Source organism: Cornus florida, unplaced genomic scaffold (genome assembly GCF_030987335.1).
Source record: "Cornus florida cultivar Cherokee Brave unplaced genomic scaffold, ASM3098733v1 CherokeeBrave_3.0.0_Hap2_Chr01, whole genome shotgun sequence".
Taxonomy (NCBI): Eukaryota; Viridiplantae; Streptophyta; class Magnoliopsida; order Cornales; family Cornaceae; genus Cornus; species Cornus florida.
In genome coordinates this window covers 121,113,294-121,125,989 of record NW_026775571.1, presented here as the reverse complement: position 1 = coordinate 121,125,989, position 12,696 = coordinate 121,113,294, and the positions used below count along the sequence as shown (strand labels likewise).

Genomic DNA, 12,696 nt, shown 5'->3' with positions numbered 1-12,696 from the left:
CCTTATCCAATCATTGGGGAATATTTTGTGCACGACTCCAGCTCATTTTGTATGTCGCTTGACCTACCTATATATAGAATATGATACACTTTTTGAGGAGGAGATACTTAGCATTCTTAGGGTTCATCCATCATAATAGAGGCTATTCTTAGGGAGGAAGAAATGAGGAGAAGGCTAGAGACACAAGCTTGGGAGCTCTTCATCAACCAAGGAGTAGATTTCTTCAATGGAGTTTGCCCTTGAGGGTTGGAAAAGTATTACCATGAGTGGATAGACATCCTCTTGAGGCTAGAGTTAGCCCCACTTATGCTTTCTACATCTTGATTTTGTGTATTATTGAGGGGTTAGTGTTGTAATACATGTTTTGACACTTTTATATATATAAATCTTGTTTATTCAATGATTTATGTGGTTTAATACTTCTAATTGATCATTTCATTTTATCCATATGTTTATGTATGCTAGAATAGATGTTCATGTGTTTGTCTCTATTTCTTGTGTTATTGATGCATGTTTATGTGTATTAATGTCATAGATCTAGAGATTGTCAAGACATAGTGCTTAATGGAATGCTCTTGTAATTTTCTTGATGGTTCATACTCATTTCTTGATGGATTGTGCCTCTACCTTAGCTTAATTAGTTTAATTTCATGTCATTAGCTTAATTGTAATGTAGTGGTAGCATAGTTGTTAGATGGGAGGATAATTCGTGCTTGTTGTTTGATGTTCCATACTTTTGAATGCAAGTAGCATATGTCTCTAACCTTGTGGTGTATTTGGCTTGTGAGCTTAATGAAATGATTAATGACTTGTTAGATATATTGTGCTTTTCATATGCTACTTAGACAACATATATTTAATTGTTAGATATATTATGCTTTTCACATGTTGATTAGATAATATATACTTAATTGGTCACTCTTGCTAATTAAATCAACCAAACACACACACACACATCAATATTGCAACACACATTTCCCTCATTAGTCACTTGTTAAGGGTGTAGAAAAGTATTATTTGGTGGTGACCTCTAAACCCCAAGATCTCTCTCTCTTACTTACTTTTTATTGCATTCAATTATTTAGTTTAATTTGCTCTCTAGTTTAATCAACCAACCAACTATTTGTTTGATCACTCGACCTACTAACCCTAATAGTGATTCCACAAGCTAGTACGACAACTCAATCCCTTGGGACGATCCCTTCTCACTCATACTACATAATATAGGTGTTAAGCAGTTTATAAATTTAAATTATGGTGCCCACTTGACACTAATTTCCAAATTCAAAGTTTTATGCATTGTTTTGTGCACACACCAGCAGAGCCACCATTCACCATTTAAAAGTTTTTGAGTTTATCCCAGCGAGTAATATTATCTATAATGCAAATTATCGTCAATCTATTATGTTGGTATGCCTTTGTACCATTGGTAGGCTGGTAGCTAGCAATCACAACGACATGGTGTGGTTTGCATGTGATGATGAAGGCGAGAGGAAAAAATGAAAGAAAAAAGGAAAGAAAAGAAATTAATTAGGTGAGCATACTTATTAATGACGTGTTATGTCTAGCTCACTCAATATCTACTGACACACTATGAAGTATATGTACTATTCTTTTCATTTTATAAGCTGAAGAACTTATAAACTTTTTTTTTTAATTATTAATAAATCTCTTGGACCTTCATTTATGTTAAAAATATATACCAATCGGATCTTGTAAGAATGCCCCCACTGAAATTATGAAAAAACCCCTCTATTTAAATTTCTCCCCCCTCATATAAATTTCTAAATCCGTCCTTAAATGCATCTAAAAATTGGATGTTTTATCATTTTCCTAAATTTTATATTCTTATTAACCTCACCATCTAAAACTTTTTGAGTCTGTCTCAGCAAGTAATATTATCTATCATGCAAATTGTCGTCAATCTGTTATGGTGGTAAGCTTTTGTACCATTGGTAGGCTAGTAGCTAGCAATCACAACGATGTGGTGTGGTTTGCATGTAATGATGATGGCGAGAGGAAAAAATTAAAGAAAAAAGGAAAGAAAAGAAATTAATTAGGTGAGCATACTTATTAATGACGTGTTATGTTTGGATCACTCAATATCTACTGACACACTATGAAGTATGTATATCTACTATTCTTTTCATTTTATAGGCTGAAGGGCTTATAAACTTTTTTTAATTATTAATAAATCTCTTGGATCTTCATTTATGTTAAAAATATATACCAATCGGATCTTGTAGGAATGCCCCCACTGAAATTATGGAAAAACCCCTCTACATAAATTTGTCCCCCCTTATATAAATTTCTAAATCTGTCCCTAAATGCATCTAAAAATTGAACGTTTTATCATTTTTCTAAATTTTATGTTCTTATTAACTTCACCACCTAAAACTTTTTGAGTCTGTCTCAGTAATATTATCTATCATGCAAATTGTACCATTGGCAATGATGTGGTATGATTTGCATGAGATGATGCTGTTGAGAGGAAAAAATTAAAGAAAAAAGGAAAGAAAAGAAATAACAAGTTGAACATAGTTAAAGAAAAGAAATTGACAGTTATATCATGATCATAATTAAGGGGAGTTTCTAACTTTGTTACATATTATATATAATTTTACATCACTTTTACAACAATAACATTTTCATGTATCTATTGCATTATCATATAATACATGCGAATGGATTAACTTGAGTTTTTACTTTTTGATTGATTTTGTTTTTCATGTATAATGATAATTAACGTGATGCAGCTGCATTAACATTTGGCTATTTGTACAAGGGTTAAGTGCAAAAAACCCCTCTAATATATAGACTTTGTGCAGAACATGTCCCTACTTTTTGAAAAAGTGCACGCAAGTCCACAAAATTCAAAAAAGGTGCATAATCGGTCCGTCTGACAACCTTTTACAAAAGTAAAACTGAAAATCCCATTTTACCCTTTTGTTTCCCATTTTACTCCTCACCATTTGTGCATATAACCTCGCCGGAGATGGGACCGGATTTTCGTCGAAAAATTCATCGGAATCAGATTTTCGCTGGAGAAGACGCGTGGGGCGTGTGACAGCGCGTGAAATCTACGCGTAGAATTTCATGTGGCGCATGTAGGCGCGTGTAACGTCGCCTGTGGCTTTTATTTGCAGCGTTGTGTTCATCTTGGTCTTGTGGACCTTTTTCGGCGATCAAAATGTGGTTTTGATCACATTTAATTTCTGCGTTGTTGGCTCTCTTTCTCTCTTATCTCTGTAATTTTCCTACTCTTTTTGGACATGAACTGAAGTTACCGAGAGAGACGACGTGATCAGATGAGAGAGAACAAGATTTACGACTCTGTAGAGAGAGAAAATCAGATATATTGTATATGATAATATATATACTTTTTTTTTTTTCCTTATATGATATATATATACTAATATATAGAGATATATATTGTATATGATATATAGCACAATAGAAATTCCAACATGGCCCAGTAGTCACTTTTTTCTCTGAACCAATATTGAACTCCTGGGCTTTCTCTCTAGGGCATTGCTCACATTCAGAACATCTATTTTCGTCATAACTTATCAGATCCAAATGGAAAGAAGAATCTTCCTTTTTATTTATTTATTTATTTTCCTTATATGATATATATACTAATATATAGAGATATATACTCTGGGTGGCTTAACAAGATTCAAGAGGAACTTGCAAATTTACGAAAAATTCGTCTTGAATGCTTATTTCAAAAGGAATTTGGGCTGTTCATGTTATCAGATTTACCATACTAAGATATACAACAAATTTACCGGAAACATGTCTTATTGTTTCACCGGAAAGCCCGTAAGTGACCAGTTCGATGGTCTACACCGCAGACAGTGGGTCGTTGCCGCTACCAGTGGCAGTGGGATTGACATCGAAACCCAAGGAAAGTTTCTCAGAGGCAAGGAAGAAGCCACCCAGGCTACAAAATCACCAGTATCAGAAAGAAATCTCCTAGTATTCAGAGGATGTGGAGAAGAAGAATCATGAGAAACTACCAACATATTCCAATTATTCTAATGTGACATTGAGATTAAAATTACAATTTAGTTTCAATCATAAACCCTAGAAAGTTCCAAATCCAGAGTCCAAAATAGTTACCCATCTCACTGAGTGATTTTTATGGCTTCGCAACCACCCTCTTTCTCTCTAAAATAAGAAAAAAAAACTTGAGATCCTCACAAACACACTCCCATCTTCAATCTTTTAGGTACACGGATTCAGAAAAATACTCTTAGAGAAAGCTGCTGTAGATTTTAGGAGAGAAGAGAAAGAAAAAAATAAAAAAAATAAAAAAACAGAAAAAGAAAAGAATAAAGGACCTAAAATGGTAATTTTACATGGTCTAATTTTTTTAATAATATTTCATTTATATTAGAAAGGGTATTATCGTCATTTTACATGACTAGGGACCCAATCGCACCAAATTGATAGTATAGGGGTTTTTTTTACCACACAAGAACTGATATGTACTATATCTATAATAGAGGAGGGTTTTTTATACTTAACCCTTTGTACAACTACTATAAATATTTAATTGAACATCAAATATGATATATATTTATATAAATTCTTTATTTTGTAATGGATAATAAATGCAACATTTGTACAAATGATGGTACAATTCTCTTTGTCCTTTTTTTTTTTTTCTTCCCCGAATGGGGAATTCTCTTATCTTAATCTTAACATGAGTGCCACCATCCATGATGGATGTCAATTGTCAAAGGAATACTTAATTCCTAATTGTACAACAAATTTTAAAACAAAAAAAGAAAAGAAAAAAGAAATAGTGAACATTGCTGATATTAACCTTGATTTTTGTTAGTATTAGTATTATTTTGACAATTGTAGTGTTCATTTTAAACAAAAGAGATTAATTTATTAAATATTGTCATTAATTTGATAGAATTTGAAAATCTTATTGTTAGTTGGTCTAATCTTCCATCGAATCAGCCAGACTGACATGCGCCTACATGTCCCCACAATCCTGGGTAATTGCCTATCGTGAAGTCCATTTCACCACACAAGTGCTCGTGAGTTTACGAGATTGACAAATTCGGCCAACTTTAATTGACTTCTCCATACAAATCGTTTTTAAAGATTTAATTCAATTATAAAATATTTTTTTTATCTCGTAGGTATGTAATTGCCTATCGTGAAGTCCATTTCACCACAGCTCGTGAGTTTACGAGATTGACAAATTCGGCAAACTTTAATTGACTTCTCCGTACAAATCGTTTTTAAAGATTTAATTCAATTATAAAATATTTTTTTATCTTGTCTTAGGTATGTAATTTTTGTGATTGAACACTACTCATTTATTTTTTATAGTTGTGAATGAGATGGTTATGTAATGGTTTTTCATTGGGTATATAATTAGGGTTTTGATGGATTATGTTTAGAAAAAATAGACTATACTACACCTTAGAAATAGAGTAGTTAGGTAAATAGTTTATGCTAATCGAAATAGTCTATGTTTAGCTTCTTTTTATATTATTTTCTAGCTGAATTAATATGTGATTATAGTCATAATTAATTTCTTATGCATGTTTTATATCTCTCTAATAAATTGATACAATTGACTGGTAATGCGACGTTAGTGGATGAATCATGTCCCTAGTCTCTTCTCTCTTATTTTCCTCATCTAATTTAATTATTGCTTTTAATTTTATTTTCTATTTAGTTGATTAGATTAAATCATTAAAACTTATTTGTCCTACTTCAAGCTAATTTAGAATTTAAGAAGTTTGTTAATAACTTCATTAATAATAGTGTCTTGAGTATGACACTCTTATAAGAAACCCTATCTACAATGATTTATGTGCTTACGAGTGGTTATATCTAAACTTACAACAATACGAGCACATGCCATAATTTTATACGTACCACTTGACATGTACCATTGATGTACTGCATGCCATGTTAGATAAAAAATTGAGAAAGTACAACCAAAACGTTTACTTTCCAAAAATCGTTATCCATAGTAGTTTAAAATAAATATTTAATTGAATGTCAAATATGATATATATTTATACAAATTATTTATTTTGTAATGGAGAATAAATGCAACCTTGGTACAAATGATGGTACAATTCTCTTGTCCCTTTTTTTCACCCATTGGAGAATTCTCTTATCTTAATCTAACATGAGTGACACCATCGATGTCAATTGTCAAAGGAATGCTTAATTTCTAATTGTACAACAAATTTTAAAACAGAAAAAAAAGAAATAGTAAACGGGGGAATGAACATTGCTGATGTTAACATTGATTTTTGTGAGTATTAGTATTATTTTGACAATTGTAGCGTTGAATTTTAAACAAAAGAGATTAATTTATTAACAATGACATTAATTGATAGAATTTGGAAATCTTATTGTTAGTTTGTCTAATCTTCTTCCATCGAATCAGGCATGCGCCTACATGTTCGTCCCCACAGTCCTGGGATCGTGAAGTCCATTTAACCACATAAATGCTCTCTTTATGTGACAAACCCGGCCAACTTTACTTGATATCGATTTTGCTCCTAAACCCAATTGACTCGTATGTACCAATTCAATCGTGAAAATTGTCCAAATAATTCTAATATTTTTCTTTTTCAATTTAGTTAAGCTCACGTTGCTCATCAGTCAAACAAGAAGAGTAGCTATAGGCTTTTAGTCACGGTCTAATTGGAAATTTTGATGGATCTATCCTATTCCGAGCCACATCAGCATCGAAACTCAAGTTGAACACGTTCTTGCCTAAGCTACACACACTCGTTTACATCCAATGTTTTAAAACATGCCACTTTGATGAATAGGAGCACATGCCCTAATTTTATACACACCACTTGACATGTACGGCTGATGTACTTCACGCCATCGTTACATAAAAAATTGAGGAAGGTACAACCAAAGCGTTTACTTCCCAAATTTGTATGGAGTATACTTTAGTATATCTTTTGCTGAAAATACTTGAACAAAAAATGGGGGCATGTAATTCTCTTGCTACTTTGAAACACATGCTTACGTGCAAAGGCCAAAATACATGACCACACATTATTAACTACACTTCAATAATTTTATTCTATGTATGTGCATCAAATGTACTGGAGTAGTATTCTAATTAGTAACATATATTAGTACAACAAGCACATGAATGATGTCACAAAGTTCTATATATACAATAGGCTCCAAGACATAATTGTATGCCCAACATAAGCAAGAACAATTAATGTATATTCTCTCACAAGGTGAGAAGATCCAGAGCTAATTGTGTTGTGAGGCAACAATGGCTACACTTTTCAAGCTCATCTCCATCTTCTTCATCCTCCTCTCCGTCTTCACAACCCACGTCCTTTCTGCTTCAGACGAATGTGGGAGCAATTCTGGTGAGTGCAATGACAAGGAGGGGGCATTAACCCTCAAGATTATTGCCATTTTCGCTATTCTGGTAACTAGCATGATAGGTGTTTGCTTACCACTTGTAACGCGTTCAATCCCGGCTCTAAGTCCCGATCGGAGCCCTTTTGTGATCGTTAAGGCTTTTGCCGCCGGGATCATACTAGCCACCGGATTCATGCACGTGTTACCGGACTCTTTTGACATGTTATCATCTACCTGCTTACCCGAAACTCCATGGCACAAGTTCCCTTTTACCGGTTTTGTTGCTATGTTGTCTGCTATAGTGACTCTAATGGTGGACTCAATGGCCACTACTATATATAGTCAGAAAAACAATGCTGGGATTAAACCGGAGACTGAAGTTGTCCGGGGAGACCAAGAGACGGGTGCCATGAGTTCCGGAAATTTACATGGATTCCACCACCATGGCCACGGGCCGACCACGATTGGAAGTGTAGGCTCACAACTATTACGTTATCGTGTGGTCGCCATGGTAAGTTGTCTCTATCAGTTATACCTTTAAGGAGAAAGGGTAAGATGGTCTTTTATGATGAAATTGTTCTTACTTGTAACAAATTAATAATTTAAGGGAGAAATTTGTAGTTCAGAAAATTATTTGCTAAAGGACAATGGTTCAAAGTTTTTTTTTTTTTTTGTACTTTACCCTAATAATAATATAGCATCGATCTCATATATATGTGCATGAATGCAGGTATTAGAAATGGGAATTGTTGTTCATTCAGTGGTGATAGGGCTCTCAATGGGAGCTTCAAACAACACTTGCACCATAAAACCACTAGTGGCTGCTCTCTGCTTCCATCAAATGTTTGAAGGAATGGGTCTCGGTGGTTGCATCCTCCAGGTATATATTTAAAGCTCAAAAACTACCTTTTCTTAAATATTAATCTCTGTCTTTGTGTCTCTCACATTGTCTCCAACATATATATATATATATATATATAGGCGGAGTATAAGTTGTTGAAGAAGGCAGTGATGGTGTTCTTCTTCTCTGTAACAACTCCATTTGGGATAGCACTGGGGATAGCATTGTCAAACACATACAAAGAAAATAGTCCAAGCTCTTTGATCACAGTTGGACTACTAAATGCATCATCGGCTGGGCTTTTGATCTACATGGCTCTGGTGGATCTTCTGTCTGCTGATTTCATGGGTCCAAAGTTGCAAGGTAGCATCAAGCTTCAAATCAAATCCTACATTGCAGTTCTTTTAGGTGCTGGTGGAATGTCTTTAATGGCCAAATGGGCTTAATTATTTACTAATTCACATCATCAATAAATCTACTTTCAACTGTGTGTGTAATATTATTACTGTACAATAGTCTGTACTCTGTGTAATATGGTTACTGTACTGTCATATTTCAACAAGCTATTTTCATGTTAAGTTGAATGTCAAATTTTCACACTTGAATAATTTCATTTCGAGTCATATAGTGGCAGTGAAATTGGTAATTTTAGGATTAGTAATGGTCGGGTCATACCACTAGCAATGGTCGTGGCAGATGAGATGATTGATTTTGTGGGTTCCGATCATACATATTACTAATTTAGAAATAAATGTTCGGTGTTGGGCCAAGAGTATATGCTTTTAGCCCGATTTACATAGTGTATAAAAAAAGTAAAGCATAACAAGAATAAATGGCCCAAAGGCAAGCCCAAAATGGACCAGCCCACAAAACAAGAGATAGCCATAACGACAGTTTCGATTCAAATCCGGTAGATAGTTGAGAATTTAGATGCAGGGGGGGATTAGTTGTTTGATTGGGATGAATATAAAATCAAATGGGAAGGAATGGAAAGAAATGAAAGAAAAAGTTATTACCTCCTCTCTTCTTTTCTCCCTCACTATCCCCTCTACCAAACATATAAGAATCATCCCCTTTTCTGTCTTCCCTCTTCCATTTCTTCCCTAACTATAATTCATATAGAATAGATTATAGAGGTTATATTAATTGCTCATTCCCACTCCCTTTTCTCTCTCTCATTATTTTTCCTTTTACTACACCAATTTCTTGTTGATTTGATCCCAAAAATCCATCACCACCCCTAACTTACTAATATATTCCAGGAAGAAATGAGAGATATTTTGTTCCAAAGTTTGGCATTTGAATTTTTTTCAAAAAGTATCTAATGCAAGTAAGACTTTAGGAAAGTATGTATGTGTTCGAGTTTCACCTTTTTGATTGAAAGAAAAGGGGCTGCGAATAGTCTCATAGGTACCACATTCTTTACTCTGGTGAATATCTATTCGAAAAGGTGCACAAGTTCTTCAATTACCTTGCGGACTTTTCAAGAATCAAGAAATCACTCAGATCTAAACTCGAACAAATGGAACTAAAAAGACCTTAACCAACTTTTCGTGATGTCTGGCTTACTCTTTCAAAAGCCTTCTTACCCCATTTCACTTTCTTAATTAAAAGAAAAGAAAAACATCATTAATTGGACTATGGTGTGCTTTATGAGGCTGACACACACAAAAAAAAAAATAATAATAAATAAAAATAAAAAAGCATCATTAATCTGATTTGGACCGGAAGAGAGTGAGAGAGGTATTTCACATGGACTGTTTACCTACACATTTCATTTTCTATTAATAATTTGAGGGCTCCTTCTCAGCAGCACATCAAATATCATCTTAATTTCCAGAGCCAAGATTTTAAGCAGTTAAAATGATGATGCAAAGCACAAATAGAGAGACCTGTCTCTATACCTCCCGTCTTTTTCTATTGCCTGTGTGTAATAACACCACCAACAATATCCACCCATACCTAATTTTAAGTTCTCCACCCAAAAATACCATAACTCTGAATTTTGTGTGTGATACACATATACTCCGCGCGTGTGTGTATGTGTATCGTAAATTTGTAAGGACTCACTTATTCACCCTCAGCTAAAATAAGAATTCAACTGATTGTATTAAGAAATTCAAGCAACTTCAGCTTTTGCTATATAGAGTAAAATATGTGTGCTCCATCAAGGAGACAAGAGTAAGCAAAACCAGGAGATCAATCCTCAACAAAATGACGAACTTTCAACATCTACAACATTAATTTCAAAATCCTTCTATTCTAAATTTCTAATAAGAAAAATCATACCTTTTCCATATTTCAGGAATCAATTTCTGTTTGTTACACATCCTTTCAGAAATCAAGTTAAGAATAAAATAAAGAAATCAAAATAGGATAAAAAAATAAAATAACAATTTTATACCATCTAAAAACATACATGTTATTACTCAAAATTTTACTGACGCAGAGATGTATCAAAAACTGTTAAAACCAATTTTTAAAACTATTAGAACCGATAAATTGGTTCGGACTGAATCTTACGATTTGGTCCGATTCTATAATAGAACAGTTTAGTTCTAATTGTAAAAATTAACTCTCCCAAGTCAATTCTAATATATATATATATATATATATATATATATATATATATATAGAAAAAGATTAATTCCTACTAATATTCTTTTTTCTCTTTTTAAACTTTTTCTAATGATACTGTGAAAAAAAAAAAAAAAAAAAAACTTTTTCTGTTGATAATGTTTTTGAGTTAAAACTTGAATCTTACCATGGTAATACTTTTGAATTGCAGTTCTTAGTAGCATCACACACGAAGAACAATTCATTCAATTGTTTAATCCATTGACGGAATATATGTCAAGAAATTCTATATTCATGTATTTGGTAAGATAATTAATTAAATAATGTAGAAGCATGTGAAAGGATCTATACATAATTTGGGTGAGAAGATTTGTCTAAATAATTCTCAACTTTAAAATAGTTAACACCCTTGAAGTTTGTTTAAATTTCTCTCCATCCTTAACTTGATTTGGACAAAACTTAGGGAGGTCACCCTAATTTTTAAGTAAAATTTATGAGTAGATATTTTACTTGCAGAGTCCACTAAATTATATATATATATATATATATATATATATATATATAATTTATTAGATATCTTGAGTGTAACCAATGAATACTAAGTTATTATTTTTTTTTAGGATAAAATGAAAAAAATTCCCTTAACTATGCATAATACTAGTGAGCTATCACATTTTGTTGAAAGATGTCTAATGCCTAAACTATATTTTATTAAATAACCATAATGTCCCTTTCTTATTGAATTACACTCAATTAATTTTTCTTGTTGAAATAAATCATGAAAAAATTCTTACTAATTTGATGACTTATTCTTCATTAAATTTACCTTTAATATTTAAAATTAATTGTTTAAATAAAACTCTTTAAGTATAAATTTTTAAAATTAATTTATTAATTTTTTCATGAGTATATTACATGAAAACAAGGTATTTTTTATTTAAGTAATTTATTAATTTTTCATCGATATGTTGTATGAAAAAGAAGGTATTTTTTATGGTTAAAAAGTTTAAAATGGGTATAACAAGTTTTATTATAAATAATAAAATTTTAATAATAAGTTAATCATTTTAGAAATTGGTAATTACAAATTTATTTTTTTATGATAAATTGATACTAATAATAAAATTAATGTAAATAGTTTAATTAATATTTATCAAAGAGAAAAAATAATTAAATAATTAAATAAGAAATGACTTAATGAGAAAGGGTAAAATAGTCTTTTGTAATAGATTTGCCTTTAATTGTGACAAATCAATACTTTAAAGGACTATTTTTAACCCAGAGTAATTATTTGCAAAAGTTTCAGGGGGTTATTTACACTTTACTCTTATTTTTTAATTAAAAAAAAAATTTATTTATTGACATTAAATACATCATAGGACCAGAAATATTCTATATATATATAGATAAAAGTGCAAAAAATTCTCCTAAATTATAAAAAAAAGAAAAGAAAAGAAAAGAAAAATAACCCTGAACTATCTACCAATGGCAATGGGGGTATAATAAGTTAATAACCCATCCACTCAAATATATGCCAGATAAATCTATTACGAAGTCATGTATTTAGGTAATTAATAAAAGAACGAAGCAGCCTGTGAAATGATCTATGCATAATTCTTATATGCAAATGTTTGATTTGCTGAATTCACCAAATTATTAAAAAAATTGTTGGACACACCTCATCAATATTAAATTATTATTTACCATTATAAAAAAAAAATTAAATATTTATTTATTGACAATTTCTTTCTATTTTGTGCCTTCTCCCCAGTTCTCTTCCTTCCAGCCCACAACAACCTACTTACTAGGACAGCGACAATTTCTTTCATATAATCCCCGAAATATTCAACTTTTTTTTTTTAATAAAAAAATTGCTATATGTACAGTGA

The 12,696-nt window shown here is 31.9% G+C and overlaps 1 protein-coding gene across 1 annotated transcript; it reads left to right on the top strand.

Annotated features, from left to right (window-relative positions):
• The first annotated feature begins 7,191 nt into the window (after positions 1–7,191).
• LOC132272216 (probable zinc transporter 10) lies at positions 7,192–8,789 on the top strand. The gene is made up of 3 exons (XM_059773518.1): positions 7,192–7,900; positions 8,120–8,269; positions 8,371–8,789. Exons 1-3 carry the CDS (start codon positions 7,295–7,297, stop codon positions 8,674–8,676), a joined length of 1,062 nt encoding a protein of 353 aa, XP_059629501.1. The 5' UTR covers positions 7,192–7,294; the 3' UTR covers positions 8,677–8,789.
• Positions 8,790–12,696: the final 3,907 nt, after the last annotated feature.

What these genes read in the sequence shown, in the direction of transcription:
- LOC132272216 (XM_059773518.1), top strand. Translation starts at nt 7,295, where the DNA reads ATGGCTACACTTTTCAAGCTCATCTCCATCTTCTTCATCCTCCTCTCC. An exon ending in GTTATCGTGTGGTCGCCATG is followed by an intron (nt 7,901 to 8,119) that starts GTAAGTTGTCTC and finishes GCATGAATGCAG; the next exon opens with GTATTAGAAATGGGAATTGT. An exon ending in TCGGTGGTTGCATCCTCCAG is followed by an intron (nt 8,270 to 8,370) that starts GTATATATTTAA and finishes ATATATATATAG; the next exon opens with GCGGAGTATAAGTTGTTGAA.